Source organism: Mus caroli, chromosome 2, assembly GCF_900094665.2.
Source record: "Mus caroli chromosome 2, CAROLI_EIJ_v1.1, whole genome shotgun sequence".
NCBI lineage: Eukaryota > Metazoa > Chordata > Mammalia > Rodentia > Muridae > Mus > Mus caroli.
In genome coordinates, this window is record NC_034571.1 from 24,590,328 (window position 1) to 24,608,053 (window position 17,726).

The window sequence follows — 17,726 nt, forward strand, 5'->3', positions numbered from 1 at the left end:
CTTCTTTCCTTCCTTCCTTCCTTCCTTCCTTCCTTCCTTCCTTCCTTTCTTTCTTTCTTTCTTTCTTTCTTTCTTTCTTTCTTTCTTTCTTTCTTTCTTATAGTGTAGAATCAAGTTTATTTAGGGTATGGGAAGGGGAGTTGAGAAGGGAGTAGAGGCAGAGAAAGACAGAGGAAGAGAGAAAGTGAAGAGAGGCCTACCAGGAACAGGTGGAGGGAGGGGAGGAGGGGGAATGGGAGAGAGGGAGAACGGGGTTAGGAGACCATCAATTCTTAAAAGAAAGAAAAAAAGAAAGGAAGGAAGAAAGAAAGATAGAAAAGAAAGAAAGAGAAAGAGCAAAATAAACCTCATGCTAAAGAGCCTTAGACATTCCCACAGTAGAAAAAAAAAAGAAAAGAAAAGAAAGAAAAAGAAAAGAAAAAGAAAAAAAGAGAAACCAAACTCTTGGGCCTCATTCCTAGGCCCCTTCTCTGGTCACTTCCTGTTCCGGAGCTGCCTTCCTAGGCCCCTTCCCTGGCTGCTTCCTGTTGTACTCCTCAGAATTTTACTTCTGGGACTCTCCCTCATGCTTCTTGCAGACCACCACCATACCAGGATCACATACTAGGGTAATAGAGGAAGAGAGGGTTAGCAGGACATGTGCTCCTGTTTCTTGGGACCTTGTCCCTGAGCAAGAACTCATTCTGTAGACCAGATGAGCCTTGACCTCAGAGAGATCCACTTGCCTCTGCTTCCTAGAGCCTGGGCTCTTCTGACAAGCTTTGCCGTGATGAGATTGGCTGGGCTTGCTGGCTCTATGTCTGTGTGACAGGTATTCAGCTCTGATGTAATGGAAAAGCAGCTACATACAGGTGTCTGGAAGGGCACACTGCAGCCCAGTGAAACTTTACAAAAGCATCTAGGATTTACCTGGTGCATATACTGGTCTGTGTTGCTGAGGGGCCTGGCAGTCATGGCAGAGAGGACATGTCTATGGGGGTGCCCTGTGGGCTTCCTTGCCATCCTTCAGCCATAACAGCAGGGAAGCACAGAAGGTGGGAGGGAGGCAAGGAGGTGAAGAGAGGAGGAAAGAGGAAGCTCTCCTTAGTGTCATGGAACAGGACAAACTGCATAGTGTGGGAACCGAGTGGGGCATCTGGAGCCAGCTGAGCAGCTCTGAGAGTCACTGGCCTCTCAAGCCTCAGAGTAGACAAAACAGTACTGACTGATGAGAGTGCATTGATTGATTGATCTATTCTCATGCCACTGCATCCCAGGGACAGTGTTTCTGGTGTGGAAGCCTAGCCTGCAGTGCAGAGTCTCAAGTGCCTCAGGTTGAGTTAGTGTGGTCTTGTGTGTCCTGGCAGCAAGACACATTTGCGTGAACTCAGCGGCCTGTCTGTTTTATGTTAACACATTAGAAATGCAATAGGAAGGGCTAGAGACGACAAAACAATGAAGAATGCTTGCAGCTCTGCAGAGCACCAGAGTTTGGTTCCCAGCAATCAGGTAGCTCACTACTGCCCATAGGTCCAGCTCCAGGGGATCAAATCCCTTCTTCTGGCCTCCTTGGGTAGTTGCATGCATATCTGCATACATACATGCATACATATACATGTACATATAAATTAATAAACCTTTAAAACTGAAACATGGTTTTGGGGGAACTGGTTCTTCTGTGATTTCAGTTGTGTGTCTCAAGCTTGCCCTCCAAGATACAGAAGAGTCACGTAGCTCACCCTGGCACTACGTCTCTGATCCTTGTGCCCACATGTCCTAAGTGCTGAGGTTAGAGACATGGACCATGGCACCTGGTCTGTGCAGAGCAGGGAATGGTGAGCCCAGGACTTGGCATATGGCAGGCACTCTCTCTTCTACCTGAGCTGCATCCGCAGCCCAATGAAGTCTAATGTCCAGCAGCCCTTCTAGAGCCTATTTACAAGCGTGGTCTAAGCCTCCTTTCACAGGAAACCTGCAGTGTAGACCATGTTGAAAGTCAGGCTTCCAGAGTCCTTGCCAAGAGTTCCCTCTGCCATCAGAATGATGACATTTCCTGTTATCGATCTTATTCCGTGTGATTACACTGTGTTGTGATTGACACTGTTGACCACACAGATATTTATAATACTTATTGCCATGGTGACTGATGACAGGAACAGCTTTAGCTGCTTTGTCTCATGGCAGGCTCATTTGTGCTATTTAGAAAACCCGTGACCTATTGGTGGCCACCTGATCAGGCTCACAGCACATGGGGCCAGGCTGAGGGCTCCATCTCTATCTCTTCAAGCGGTTGCAGTTTTCCTCTGTGTGTGTGTGCACACGCGCGTGTGCTCTCCCGAGTGCGCACATGCAGGTGATTGTGCCTGTGTCACCCTAGATTGTGCCTGTGTGTGTAGGCCTGAGTTTGACATCAGTGTCGTACTGGGGAGGGATCTCCTGTCATGGTTGGGATGTCTCCTGAGTCTTGGCCATCGTTTTGTCTGTGCTTCATGCCTCCCACTTCCCCACCTGTCCAACGATGGCACTGGCCTTGAAGACAGTGGTGTCTGCATCTCTGACCTACATGTCTGTGACTGTGGTTGTGCCCCAGCCGTTGTTACCTACAGAGGGAAGAACCACCTCTTTTAATTTGTTTTAAGATTTCTTTTAACCTTCAAGGGGCATCCGGAGCTGTTTTTCATCTCTTCCCGACGGAGACAGATTTCCAGGGTGAGGCAAGGCTTCTAATTATGAGCTTTGGTTGTTCAAAAGCAAAACAAACCCTCACCCAAAACAAGCAGGCTCTCTTGCTTTTTCGGGAGAAAAATGACACATATGCATATTCATTTATATGGTAATTATTATTATTTAGCTACACAGGGACTAGAATTGGTAATTGAGAGCACAAAAAGATCTCAGGAAGAGCGTGCGTTCGGGGAAGCGTAACCCATCAGGAGTCTGTAGTTAATGCCCTGTTTCTTTTCTTTCCTCTGCTTTTTTCTTCTTTTGCAATCTCTTTGAAGAATTTTATTTGAAGTGACCATCAAATGCATTAGAGAAAGAGAAATTAGCAATTTGTTTGAAAACTATGAAAAGGTAGCAGCTCAACCTGCCAGAGACATAAGAGGTACCCCTTAGGGACAGTCGTGTCCCGGAGGTCAGAGTGCCCACACCACTTCTTGAGGAAGGGATGAGCTTGAGAAGTCTGCAGAAAGGAAGGCTCAGAAGCAGAGATGCTGGGTGCCCCAGGCCCACATGTGGCTGTTCTGTTGGATATGGTGATTGGCACTCTCTTTCCTGGTCCAGGCTTCTTCCCATGGCTTCCTTCATGTGGCTTCCCAGCATGAAGGAGGCTCTGGGTTCAATTCCCAGCACTGCATCAAAAACCTGATGTGGCAGAAAGAAAAAAAAAGGGAATATATTTTTGGCCACAGAACATCCATTCAAATAGTTCAGAGCTCAGAGCATACTGGAGACCCTGCTCCTGGTCACCCTAAGCCGCCACCACCACCACCACCACCACCACATGATTCCTCCCCTCAGGACATCGGTGGGGAAACCTGCCTTGGAAGCTCACCCTTCAGAAAATGCTGTTATACACGGAGGGAACAGCTGTTTCTTTAAAACAAATAGGAATCTGGACATGGCACACATCTGTAACCCCAGCTGGTGGGATAGAGACAGACAGATCCCTGGCACTTACTTATTAGCCCAAGAGTCTAGCAGAATCACCCTTCATATGCACACATGCACATGTGCAGCCTCCACATGCACACAGACATCTGTGCGCTTATACTTTTCCAGGCAGTGTCCTTAGAGTCCCCCAGCCCTCCTTGGCAGGGCTGCCTGCTGCCAAGTTCTGCTCTTGGTTTCCTACTTCCTGGTGCCCACATCTGTGTGGTTCCCTCCTCTGGAGCAGGTAATTTATCTCAGCAGACTGGAGAGGAGGGTCTCCTTGTTGACCATACAGAGAGCTACCACATGGGAGGAACCCCCTGTGGTGGCCTCTGGGCACAGCATGCCACAATCAGCCCCCATCCGGCAGTAAGGGGAGCCCTCAGTCACACAGCAGAAACAAATGGCTGCTGTCCCAATCTCAATGACACAAGAAGGGAATTCTTCCTCACTCAAGCCTCCAGATGTGTGTGTGTGTGTGTGTGTGTGTGTGTGTGTGTGCACGCAGTGTGTGCATGCAGTGTGTGCAGGCCTGTGTTTTCACATGAGTGACACAATGCATCATCGGTCAACGGGCACAAGTATTCCCATGCCTTATCAGAGGAAAGACTGGGTCAGCCTTTGACTGTCCTCCTGGGTCTGTTTCTGGTGACAGAACAGTGCCTGGCACAAGTGTGTAAAGCCACAGCGACAGCAGCTGACCTAAAGCTCTGTTGTGGTGACCTGGAAAACACCCTCAGTTCTGGACCACTGGCCCTCAGACCACAGCCAAGACCACAGCCGCCTCGGTTCCTCTCCTCCAGTTATTTGTGTGTCTCTGTGTGTGCGTGTATGTTGTTTGTGCATGCATGCATGTGTGTGCGAATGTGTGTGCACATGTGTGTGGAGGCTAGAGGTTATGCTCAGATGTCGTCCTCAGTAATTTCCATAGTATTACCACTACCACCGTCATCGTTGTCGTTGTTGTCCTTATCATCACCATTTTAGGTGTGTATATGTACACACAGGTGCCAGTGAACTCCAGGAGAGGACTGTAGGTTCCCTGGAGCTGGAGTTGTAGGCAGTTGTGAGCCACCTGATATCGGGGCTGGGAACCAATCTTGAGTCCCTGGGAAAGCAGCAGGTGTTTAGCCACTGAGCTATCTCTCCAGCCCTTCCAGCTTGAGATAGGGGCTTTCGCTTTTACCCGAGGAATTTGCCTGTCTCTGCCTTCCTGGTACTGGCCCGGCAGATGCTCCGCTGATAGAACATCTCACCAGCAGCCCTGGTTTCCCTTCTTGTAAAAGGTTTTAGGTAGATAATTTCTGAGAAGAAAAAGTATTATATAATATAATTCTGTTTCAATATATATATTCCAATATATATATGTATATATAAATATATATTGAAACAGAAAAGTCAGTGCCTTGGTTAGAGTTTTATTGCTGTGAAGAGACACCATGACCATGACGTATTAAGAAAAGCATTTCATTGGGACTGGCTTACAGTTTCCGTTTACTCCATTATCCTCATCATGGGAAGCATGGCAGCGTGCAGGCAGACATTGTGCTGGAGGATCTGTAGTTTTACATCTTGAGCCACAGGCAATGTAGCTGGAGCATGGGAGACTGCAAAGCTCTGCCCCCACGGCGACACACCTCATCCACCAAGGCCACGCCCACTCCAACAAGACCACATGTCCTAATAGTGCTACTCCCTATGGCCAAGCATTCATACACAGGAGTCTATGGGAGCCATACTTATATTACCATAGTCAGTGTGATGGTCCACCTGTAATCCTAGCACTTCAGAAGCTGAGGCAGCAGGATTGCTGAGAAAGGCCAGCCTAGGCTACAGTATGAGATCCTTTCTCAAACAAACAGAAAGGATACTAAGAAAACCAGTTGGAATTCATCCACAAGACTTGTGGCTTAACATAAGACATCTTGTTGGTTGAACCTTGTTTCTGTTGAGGGAAGGAATAAATTTAACACATTGGAAAACTCCACAGCAGAGGGCACCACGGAAACATGAAAGATAGGCTCTGAAGAACTTGAACCCCAGGTCTCAGGATGTGCTGCCAGCCAGGGGCGTGGGAGACCGGGGTGTATGAGAGACTTGGAAACACTAATGGTGGGAACCTTTCATTGGGGCCTCACCAGAGAGCCGACCACCGCCCATCTAAAGCACCCAGAGCAGCAGCTGCGCTGTCTCTGTGAAGGAACCTGAATCCTCCACTTAAACTTTCCACCCTGACCACGTGGCTCTGTGGGATCTTAACCACCATCCCCTCTCTGCCGGCCAGCAGCAACTTGGAGAGGGTTTTATTGCCATGGTGATGCAGAACCTGGGACACATCCAAGTGGCATCGCTTCCTTCCTTTCATCAGGATTTACAGAGCACAGTGTCTCTGCCATCAGACTTGGGAATTCTTCACTTCCTAGAGCCTGGGGCACTCAGGGAACAATGCACTGGGCATAGGTTCTCTCTCTCTCTCTTAAAACAAGCCATGTAGTATGGCATGTCTCAGTGAGTCGGATTTTATCTCAGCTACCTGCATCCTTTTCTTTGGGTCTACAAAAAAGAAGCTATTGGGCCCCTCAACAGAGGAATGGATACAGAAATTATGGTACATTTACACAATGGAGTACTACTCAGCTATTAAAAAGAATGAATTTATGAAATTCCTAGCCAAATGGATGGACCTGGAGGGCATCATCTTGAGTGAGGTAACACAATCACAAAGGAACTCACACAATATGTATTCACTGATAAGTGGATATTAGCCCAAAACTTAGGATACCCAAGATACAAGATACAATTTGCTAAACGCATGAAACTCAAGAAGAATGAAGACCAAAGTGTGGACACTGTGCCCCTTCTTAGAATTGGGAACAAAACACCCATGGAAGGAGTTACACAGACAAAGTTTGGAGCTGTGATGAAAGGATGGACCATCTAGTGATTGCCATATCCAGGGATCCATCCCATAATCAGCTTCCAAACGCTGACACCATTGCATACACTAGCAAGATTTTGCTGAAAGGACCCAGATATAGCTGTCTCTTGTGAGACTAGGCCGGGGCCAAACAAACACAGAAGTGGATGCTCACTGTCAGCTATTGGATGGATCACAGGGCTCCCAATGGAGAAGCTAGAGAAAGTACCCAAGAAGTTAAAGGGATATGCAACCCTATAGGGGGAACAACATGATGAACTAACCAGTACCCCGGAGCTCTTGTCTCTAGCTGCATATGTATCGAAAGATGGCCTAGTCGGCCATCAATGGAAAGAGAGGCCCATTGGACACGCAAACTTTATATGCTCCAATATAGGGGAATGCCAGGGCCAAAAGAATGGGAATGGGTGGGTAGGGAAGTGGGGGGGGGTATGGGGGACTTTTGGGATAGCATTGGAAATGTAATTGAGGAAAATACGTAATAAAAAATATTAAAAATTAAAAAAAAAAGAAGCTATTGGGCACGAAGCTTGTGTCCACCTCTGCTGGGTCTGAGCCACCTCTCAGATACCTGGGCTGGAGCATACAGAAAGGAAATGACCAGAGTGTCCCAGGCTTAGGTCCCTGGCAGTGAGCACCTCATTCTCGGTGCTCAGCACCATGCACTGCCCTGGTGTCCACTTGAACTGAGTTAAGGAATGCCACTGTCGGAGGAGCGAGGAGCGAACCATCTGAGAGTGTCTTTGGGGTGGAAGATGGTGTTGGCTCCTTCTGTGTTTTATGTGGGAGGTCAGTGTCAGATAGGTGGGCATGGTGGGCAAACTCTAATCTCAGCACTTGGGAAGATGGGTGGAAAGGGAAAGAAGAAGGTGGGTAAGAGTGAGGGGTTAGGATAAGAAAGGAGGGGGAGAGAGGGGGAGGAGGGTCTTGCATAGTTTCGGGTGTGCTTGTGGAATACCAAGAATCTTAAAGAACATTGTCAGGACCATGATCTAGTGGGGTCGGTAGCACACCATACCTAGGAGGGCAGGTTTTTACACAGGAGGCTCTGAAGGGAGAACCAGCCATAGCCAGCCTCCTGGTCCTGTCCAGTTGACCCCAGGCTGGAGATTGGGATGAGTTGAAAAGCAACTGGGCATAATTCAAGAAGCCAGGCACCCGGTGTTCTGGTCGCTGCATTTCAGACTGAGGGGTAGGGTTGTGGGCAGAGGTCACCCACAGTGAAGAATAGAACTGCCACCTGGGAGGAAGTTCTCACAGATAGTGGAGAGCCAGCATTTGTTGGCACACACACTGCCAGTGGCCCTGAACAAGTGACCCATTAGAGGCAAGGGAGGGCAGAGGGTCTGCAGTAAGGAGATTAACGTGCTTGGCCTACCAGCTCGACAAAGGAAGCATGGTGCCCATTGCCCAGAGGAAGGGCAGGAAGTGAGTGCATGAGGCTGGTCTACGTGCTCGAAACAGAGCAGGCATCGGGTTGGGGGGTACAGCCCAGTTGCCTTAGCATGCAGGAGGCCTACATTTGATTTCCCAATACTTCATAAAAGCAGGCATGGTGGCACACACCTGTAGTACCAACACTCAGGAGATGGAGGCAGGAAGATCGGAAGTTCAAGGTCATCCTGGGATAGGTGAGATCCTGTCTCAAGAGAAAAGAGATGCGAGTCTGCCACTTGATGGAGGTTGGAAGCTGGTTGTGTCTTCCGCCCTGAGAGCCATGGAAATGTCTTTATTCCACATAGAACCTAAACCTCCTTGGCGCTCACAGGTAAGTTTCTTTGAGACTTTGCGTGCAGTCATGACAATTCTGATTTCCCAACGAAGTTGGAACACTGTTTCTGACTCTCAGTTTTACGTTTACTCGGTGTATTTCTAGAATCTCCACCCTCATTTTGGGTCATAAGTCATAGGCAGAGATGTTACCCAAGCTGAGTGGCCCAGTCCCTGTCTGGAACCAGGGACTGCCTGCTTTCCCTCCTTGCAGTGTTACTGGATGGACATCAGTGGCTGTCAGTCCGAGGACATGGATTGCTCAGCCACTGTGGAGGCTCAAGGCTTGGTAGCTGTCACTGGCATACCATGGCACTGTGAGGCCTCTGTGCAGATGGAACTAGGGCGGAAAGGGCTGGAAACGAAGCGGAGGCTTGAACTCAGCTCAGAAAAAAAGGCAAACACAGCTTGTCACTAGCACATTGCCAGCCCTCCTTGGAGGGCCCATGGAACCTCAGGCTGAGGCTTCGGTGAATGTGATCCGGTCCTCACTAGGGATGTATGGGCAGATGACTGCAAGCTGAGGAAGAGAGCACAGGAGCCTTCAAATTCCCTCTCCAGCCGCTGGCTGACCTGCAGTTTTTCCAGGAGTAGTGATGGGGGTCTGGTGAAAGTCATGAGAAGACAGATTCAGGTTGACAGGGAAAATAGCTGTGCCCTCGAGTTCAGGGGGTTGGGAGCTGGGGTGGTTCAGAGCAAATGCTCACAGGAAACTGAGGCTGGGGGAAGATGGTTTTCTTCTGGATCAGAATCAGGTGAGTTTAGAGTGTTGTACCAATAGAGGGAAGCAGACATGCTGGGGACAGGCAGTGGGGAAGGTGGCTGGTGTGTGGCCAGTGCCAGCAGAGGGATGAGCTATTATATTGTTGAACAAACCTATGTGCCCCTCCCCATGCCTTCTCCAGTGCCTCATGGGGACTTTGGTTTCTCTGAACTATTTTAGGAAACTAACAGGATTCTACCAGGAGAGTCGGGCTGTGTAAACAAAAGCAAACTCTGGGGTTATTTGGTCGGGGGAGGGGTTGTTTTAGATCTTCTCTCACTTTTTAGCCCAGGTTGATCTTGAACTCATCGCAGGCCTGCCTCAGACTCCTCAGCGCTGGGATTCTAGGTGTCTATTGTGCCACCCCCATCCCAAAAGGAAATGCCTATGTTTTGACATCCAAAGGGTCCCTAGAAGCAGCTGATCATCCTGTTGGGCCCTGTTTTGCATCATGAGTAGCAGGCCCATTCATCCATTCTCAGCTAGTTGGGCAGAAGAACTAAGCTGAGATATACTGGACACCTGGAGACCCATCCCCCCAAGCCCAGGAGCTGGCTCTGCTGACCTTTCCTGTATGGTATCACAACAGTGGTAGCTGCACAACCAACAAGGTTGGCGTATGGGGTGGGGTGGGATGGGGTATAGTCAGGCATGAGCTTGCAGCAGTGAAAATAGACTCACCAGTTCCCTTGGCTGACTGAAGTATGTCTGGACCAGATCCTGTCGGGGGTCTGGGGTCAGGGAGAAGGTTGGCCTCCCCTCCCCATGGGCCATTTCTATGTTGAGATTGCAGAACCAAGTAGAATTCCTTCCTGCAGGCAAAGAGAGAAAAGAGTAGTCTACCCACCCGGGAGTATGACGTGAGCCTGAAGCTAGACGATACGATACATATTAAATTCACGGCCAGTCTGGGTCACACACACAAAGAACAGTTCGCGTTTCTCAAAATTATGACGGCCATGGTAAAACTAGAGAAGTTACCCATCTCTTTACCCACAAGCCATCTTTTCTCCTGTGTTGGGGAACACCTAGCATTTCGTTTAGAGAAAAAGGAGGGCGGTGGTGGGTTTCTGTTGCTTCTCACACTTTACTGGGTAACTCAGACCCTGGACCAAGGGAATGTGACTGAAATCCAAGTCTCAGGCCTCTGTTGGCCTCCTGGGGCCCCTGGAGGAGCCAGCAGGAGCGCCCCTCTGCCTCCAATGGAGCTTTCTCAAGTGCTCCTCAGTTGGGGCAGGAGATAGCAGGGAGCACCCATACTCTGGCTTCTTTATGAGGAGCCAGGAAAGGAGGGAGGCACATCACAGAGCCAGTGGCCCAGAGGGCAACCAAGCTTTCCACAGGCCTTGCTAATTGCGCTTTGATAAGTCAGGAGGGCAGAAAGGGCCAGTGTTGTGCACAATGCAGGCCGAGCCTTGCTGCGTCAGGCTGGGCTCTGCTGCGCCTCGACAACTTCCCTGGGCTGCCTGGCTTCTCCGCTTCCCTTTCTTGCAGCTGTGACATCTGCTCAGTGCCTGTCCCTCCTGTGATACCATGCCCCTTGCAGCTGTGCAGGCCCCCAGCTCTGTGCAGAGTGCCCTGAGCATACGGCCTTTTTGATGTGTGATAAAACAGAGCTGAGCCACGGGGGTATGGTGAGCTAAGGCATCGGAATATCAATTAACCTGCTCCGAACAAAGCTAGGGCTCCAGTGTGGAGCAGGCAACTCACCGAAGTGTCAAGAAGATGGATAATATGTCTAATTAGGGGTTGCCCGACACCTCTGCACCAGACCGGTCCCGGCCACTGGACCTGCGAACCTAGCAGAGCACAGTGGTGGCGATTGTCTCGGTGTCCCTGGTATGGCTGGCAGCAGTTGGTGTTCTCTGATTAACTACTTCTTGCTTTACTGAACATGTTCTCAGCTCTGACTGCCATTTCCCCTGGAAAGTGCAGCCCATTTTACAACTGTACAGGGAGCCACTGTGAGTGTGTGTGCCGAGGAAGAGGGCTTTCCGAGTGCCAAGCCTGGGGTTGCTTACACTGAGGCCTTTATCCAGCCGCTGTCCCTCTAAGGGCAACTGACGTAGACCCACATGGACCGCATAGGGACGGGGGTGTCCACACTGCCCTGTATGACAAGTGACTGCCTTGTCATAGGAGCCCCCTTCTTTAGTTCATCCTCCTCGTAAGAGCAGACCTGAAGACCCCTTCCTCTTCCTAAGGTCTCCAACCCAAACAGGATGTTACCTACCATAAGCCCAGTAGTCAAGGAGGCGTCCCGTGTTGTCCCGCTTTTTCCCGGTCATTGGGAACCCAGCTTTTGTTTGTAAAAAGTGGGTGAGCACTGTTCCTGTGAACAGCTGTGAGAGCTTTGGACTCATGCACAATGAGGCAATATTAAAATCAAATCTTTCTAGAAGGTCTTGCCTCTTCCACATCCCAGAAGTGACTCAAACCTGTAGTCCGGAAACTTGGGAGGCTTGGTACAGTTGGAGGGGTTGATATAGCAGGTATGAGACCAGCCTAGTTACATATCAAGACCCTGTCTTTAAAACAAATGCCAGATATGGTGATAAATACCTTTAGTCCCAGCACTCAGGAGTGGGGGGTGGGGCTAGGGGCAGAGGCAGGCAGATCTCTTGAGTTTGAGGCCAGCCTGGTCTACGGAGTGAATTCTAGGAAAGCCAGGGCTACACAGAGAAACCTTGTCTCAAAAAACCAAAAAACAGACCAAACCAAAAGGAAAAATAAAGGAGAGAGAGAGAGAGAAAGAAGAGGGGAGGGGAGGGGAGGGGAGAGGAGAAAAGAAAAAAGAAAAGAAGAAAAGAAAGAAAAAGAAAGAGGGGGGCTCTAAGCTGAACAACCGACTCTTGTACTAGAGATCGCTGTAATTGGGCTCATGATTACTCCCCAATGCCCATCATAGGAAACGTGTGTGTGTGTGTGTAAGAATTTAGCTGAAGTACCCGAGGACTCCCCTCTTCCACATCTGAAGGGAAGGGGCCGGCAGCAGCTTCATCTCAGTCCCCGTGGCCACCCGCCGCTATAGGAGCCCCTTCTGCCCATAACAAGGTCAGCTGCCTATAACAAGGACTTGAGGGATCCAAAGGCTGTTAATTCTCTCTCTCTCTCCTTTGCTTCATTAGTTCGGAAACCAAGGCTCCGTAGCAGTATTTCCCTGTATAAAGAATTAATGAAAGCAGCTTGCCTGGTCTTTCCAACATGCTTTAGGCAGTAAATTTGTTTAGCTTTTCGTAAAACCATCCATGGAGGCTTTGTCACCTAAATATTTCAAGAGTGAAGAAATATGGGCATGATGGTGTGTGTATGTGCATATGTGTGTGTACGCCAGAGGTCAATATCTGGTGTTATCCATTTCTTTCCACCTAGGGTATTTTTGTTTGCTTGTTTGTTTTTGAGACGGGGTTTCTCCAACTAGCCCTGGCTGAACCTGGAATTCACTGTGTAGATCAGGCTAACCTCAAACTTAAAAGATCCACCTGCCTCTGCCTCCTGAGTGCTGGGATTACAGGCACATGCCACCTTGCCTGGCTCCACCTAAGTTTTTGAGAGAGTCTCTCACTGAGCCTGAAACTTGCCTTTTCAGTTAGACTGGCTGGCCAGTGAGCCCCTGAAATCCTCTTGTTTCAAGTTCATCAGAGCTGGGGTTTTAGGCACACCCTGACTTCTTATGTGTATCCTGGGGAATTCAGGCTTGGCCCCAAGTTTGCAGCAGAGTTTTGATCCTAGGGAAAGACGCCATTCGCTCTCCATCTTGTAAGTCAGGATGTGGGGTGTAGTCTCACCCTGTCAGCCCATCTTGACCACAGAGACACTGACTCTTCAGGATACCTGGGAGGGTCTCTGAGAAGCAGAGGGCTTCTTTTGCCTCCCTGCACTGTGAGATGAACTCAAAGCTGTTTGATTGCTTACTTTCCCTCTTACAAAGGTCACTATTGCTTTATCTGAATTCCAAATCTAAAGGTGTAGTTTTGTGTGTGTGTGTGTGTGTGTGTGTGTGTGTGTAGTTGTGTGTGTGCGTGTGTGCGTGTGCGTGTGCGTGTGTGTGTGTGGTCTAACTCTAGACTCTCTGGACTTGAAAGGACTCTAGAAACTGTTAAATGCAAGGGCTGATGTTGGACAGAAGAATACAAATAGGGAGACGAGTCATTGGATTCTGCATAGAACATCAGGTGCTCATGAATTAATCTACACAATCAGTGTTATTCCCAAGTCCTCAGAGCCTCCGTCTTGCAGGAAACTCAACAAAAAAATGTTTTGATGCTCACTTGAAAGAGTACATTTTTGAAAAAGGAGAGGAGGAAAGGTGTTCTATTAAATATAAAACAATAAATTATAAAATTGTGATAACTTTAAAGGTTAAACAAAAATAGCTTAGTAATCTACAGTCAGGAAGAGGTGACAGCCAAGTTCCTGCCAGCCATTACAGCTTGAAAAGAAAAGCCTCAGATGGGGAGGACTGTTCTGAGCCAAGGTTGGGGCAGCTGGAAGCCTCAAGGCAGCAAAGTAGATCTTAGCCTCACGTGTTCACAAAAGAAAGCATCATTCTATTAAATTTTCAGGTTGAAACCATGAGAGATCACAGTTTAAATATAAGAGAATATTTACCTCCTTTTGTGGTAGGAAAGGCCTTTTTATGCACCCACAAACACCATAGTCCAAAACAGGGGTGCAGGCACCGACTTCACAAAAATCAGTGTGTAACACGAAGCACGGCACACATTTGGCAGTCACAGGCAAACCCTGGCAAATGTGGCACCAGTCTGCCTCAGACGGCTGGGGTAGTGTTTGAAAATGTGGGTTTGTTTCTTAATGTGTAGGTTAAAGCGGTCTGGGGTATATTATATTTTGTTGGACAGGTTTTCTCCCAGGGTAGTGTTGAGTATTGGTAACTGTGCAGGGAAGGGAGACAGGTGCTCTGCCACCAGACACAAACTAGTGTTAGTGTGACAGAGCTGGAGAGGTGACCCAGCAGCTGAGTGCTGCGGCTCCTCTGAAGAGCTGAGTTCAGTCCCAGCACCGGCATCAGGTAGTTCACCACTCCATAACTCCAGCCCCAGGGAACCTGAGGCCTCTTTCTGGCCCCTTAGGGGCACACACACACACACACACACACACACACACACACACACACACACAATATTTTAGGTCGCTTTTATCCTACTCTCTCCCCGCCCCCCAAGATAGGGTTTCTCTCTGTAGCCTTGGCTGTCCTAGAACTCACTTTGTAGGCCAAGCTGACCTCAGATTCACAGAGACCCATCTGCTTCTGCCTCTGGAGGGCTAAAATTAAAGACATGGACCACCATGCCTGGCCCAGCAAAACTCACTTTTAAGCTGGATTGAAGTAGAATGATGCACCTTTAGAAAATTCAACCTTCAATCTGCTCGTGCCTTGTGCTGGCAGCCATCATAAAGGGTGTGGAAGAAGGAAGCCTGCCCTCTGCCTGCTTGCCCTTGCTCTCACTAGCAAGTCTATTCCTTCACTGGCCTTGGAGACTACTTTCTGATAGTCCAGTGTATACTGAAGACTGTCTGAGACATCCATCCTTGTGGACAAAACAATTATTAGATTCTTGGACTTTTTGCCCATTGTTGGGCAAGCTGAACCACAAGGCAGTGCCATTCTAACAAATCCCATATATATACGTATCCCACATGTACACTTAAATGTATATGTAGTATATGTATATGATGTGTATGTATTCTTTCAGTTTTGTTCCTCTAGAGAACCCTAATACATTGTGTGTCCATGTGTGCATGCACATGTGTGCATTTCCTGTAAAGGCAAGGGGTACCTTGGGGGCTCCTCCTCAGGAACAGCATCGCCTTGTTATGTGAGACAGTCGTCGCTCGCTGTCTGTCAAGCCAGCCCCAGCCATGCACTTGTCTCCACTTTCCAGGGATGGGACTGGATTGTTAAGTGTGCACTGCTATGCTGGGCTTTGAACCTAGTGACCCCTTATCTTAGCAATCCTGTATCCCAGAAAAAATTAAACATGTGAAAGGGCTGTGCACCCAGAGATGTTCACTGCAGTGACATTTATGATGGTGTAGTCAGGGTTCTCTAGAGTAACAAAACTTATAGAATGAATATATATATGTATATAGTGTATATGTAAGTATATATATATGTGTGTGTGTATATATATATAATGTCTATATATGGGATTTCTTAGAATGACCTACAGGCCCTGGTTCAGCTATTCCAGCAGGGACTGACTGTGAATGAAAAGTCAAAGGGTTCAGTAGTTGTTTCATCCACAAAGCTGGATAACTCAGAGGGTCTTCAGTAGATGTCAGATTCCTGAAGAAGGCTCTAATGCTACTGAAGGAATGGACTTGCTAGAAAGATTGAGAATTAAACAGGCAGAGAGAGAGAGGAGAGAGAGGAGAGGGGAGAGGGGGGGAGAGAGAGAGAGAGAGAGAGAGAGAGAGAGAGAGAGAGAGAGAGAGAGAAACTTCCTTCTTTCATGTCCTTATATAGGCTTCCAGCCAAAAGGTGGCCCAGGTTAAAGGCGTGTCACAATCCAGGTCAAAGGCGTGTCTCATCTTCCTACCTCTGAGTTGTGTATTAGGAGTGGCTCTACTTCAGATTTAGCAAAAATCCCTCACTCGTGTGCCCTCCATTTTCCTTTAAAATTTAGTTCATTCCAGATGTAAGCAAATTGGCAACCGAGAATAGCCATCGCAGATGGTGAAAAATGTTTACAGATTCGTGAAGCTGTGGGCAAAGCTGGCAGCATGGCTCAGTCACTTAGGGATGTGGTATAAACCTTCAAAAGCAGAGGCGGCGAAGGCCCATGCTGGCAGGGACACATGCTGATAGTAGCTGCGGTGGCTGTGGGAAGCCAGGACCTCAGTGCTTGCTATGCAGTTGTTCATGAGCTCTGGCTCCGAAGGTTCATGAGCAGCTGCAAAGGTGTTGCTGCTGTCAAGAACACTTCTTTGACTTCAAAGATTCCAGCACTCTTTAGACCTTCTAAAACACAATGTAAAATAGGCAGGGGCTACTCAGAGGGTAAAGGTGCTTGCTGTCAACCTCAGTGGCCTGAGTTCAATCCCCAGGACCCACATTGGGTAGAATCCAAGAACTAACTTTTGAAAATTGTCTCTGACCTCTGCATGTGTGCTGTGGCACTTCCACAGCACACACTCACATGCACACACTCCCACAGCACACACTCACATGTACACACTCACACAGCACACATTCACACAGCACACACATGCACGCACACACTCACATGTACACACACAGTACACATTCACATGCACACACTCACAGTACACACATGTACACACTCACACAACACACATTTGCACATGCATGCATACTACTCACCCACTCACATATGTGTGCACAAAATAAGTGAAGGTAAAAACCTACAGTGAAGAGCCTCTCCGTACTGTTTCTCTAGGGCTGGATCCTGGACGGCATCCCTGAGAGGCGGGAGCAGGCTCTGATGATCCAGACCCTGGGGCTGGCGCCCAAGCACGTCAGTGAGTAAACCCCTGGCCCCTGCTGCCCTGAGCATGCACTGCTCTTTAGTGCTGGCACTGCCCATCCTCTACCCTGGGCCCAATCACTGCTCACAGGACAGTTTCAAGGGCCTGGAACCCAGCAAGAAAAGACATTAGGTGAAGTCCAGCCTCATTGACAGGCTAAATCCACTGAGGACTAGTCAGTAAGAAAAGCAGGGTTCCTCGTGTAAGGAATGTCCCTGCTGAAGGCCTCTTTAGGAAACCAAGGGAAGGAAGGGTGGCAGGGTCTGAATCACAGAGATCTCTACACTATGATTTTACACAGTGAAAATTGATGGGACATGTCCCACCATGGACTGGTCTCAGAATGGTTTGGTGCCATCTGGGAGATGGGTAACATGGGGGGGGGGGGTTGAATGTGATCACATGGCAGAGCACTCAGACATGTGGTACCTGATCCCAGCATACCTGGCTTGTTCCTTTCTTCCCTGCCCAGTTGTGCTTAATGCTCCAGACACTGTCCTGATCGAGAGAAATGTGGGCAAGCGGATAGACCCTGTCACCGGAGGTACGACCCCACCCGAGGGATTCAAAGATTGGGAGAGAATGCCCTGTCCCACTGTCTACTCTAGGCACTCAGGGGGCCACAGTTGAGAGGGACTGTCGCAGACTCAGAAGCCACCAGGAACAGAAATCCCAGAAGGCAGGGAAGAGGTCATCTTGGGTGAAGGCAGCCTTGTCCTTAGGAAGTGGGACTCTGGGTACTGACTATGTCCAGGAAACTGGACTCTGCAGAGCTGGTCTTGGGCCTCAGATTCATGCATGGGGGACATTGCTCAGCGGGGCTGGTGTCCCTCTTCCTGGGAAGCCATGTGCCCCACGTTGCTTGCTCTGTGTGTGGAGGAGTACAGTATATGAGTTGCCTAAAGAAGTACCAGTGCTGTGAATGGGATCTTAAGTAACCACATCGACAGGGCTGGGGGACAAGGGGAAGGTGCCTCTCTTGGGCTTGGTTTTCTCTGGACTTGGGGTGAAAGCTCAAATTCTTTTTTTTTTAATTTTTAATATTTTTATTACATATTTTCCTCAATTACATTTCCAATGCTATCCCAAAAGTCCCCCATAGCGCCCCCC

General features: G+C 48.7%; 1 protein-coding gene across 3 annotated transcripts in view; it reads left to right on the forward strand.

Annotated features, from left to right (window-relative positions):
- The window catches only part of Ak8 (adenylate kinase 8), a 115,619-nt gene that overhangs the window by 19,189 nt on the left and 78,704 nt on the right, over positions 1–17,726 (forward strand). For all 3 annotated transcript variants that reach the window (XM_021155506.2, XM_021155504.2, XM_021155507.1), the window contains 2 exons: positions 16,529–16,610; positions 17,089–17,160. In XM_021155506.2, coding sequence (XP_021011165.1) covers positions 16,529–16,610; positions 17,089–17,160 — 154 coding nt within the window. The remainder of the gene's footprint in view (positions 1–16,528; positions 16,611–17,088; positions 17,161–17,726) is intronic.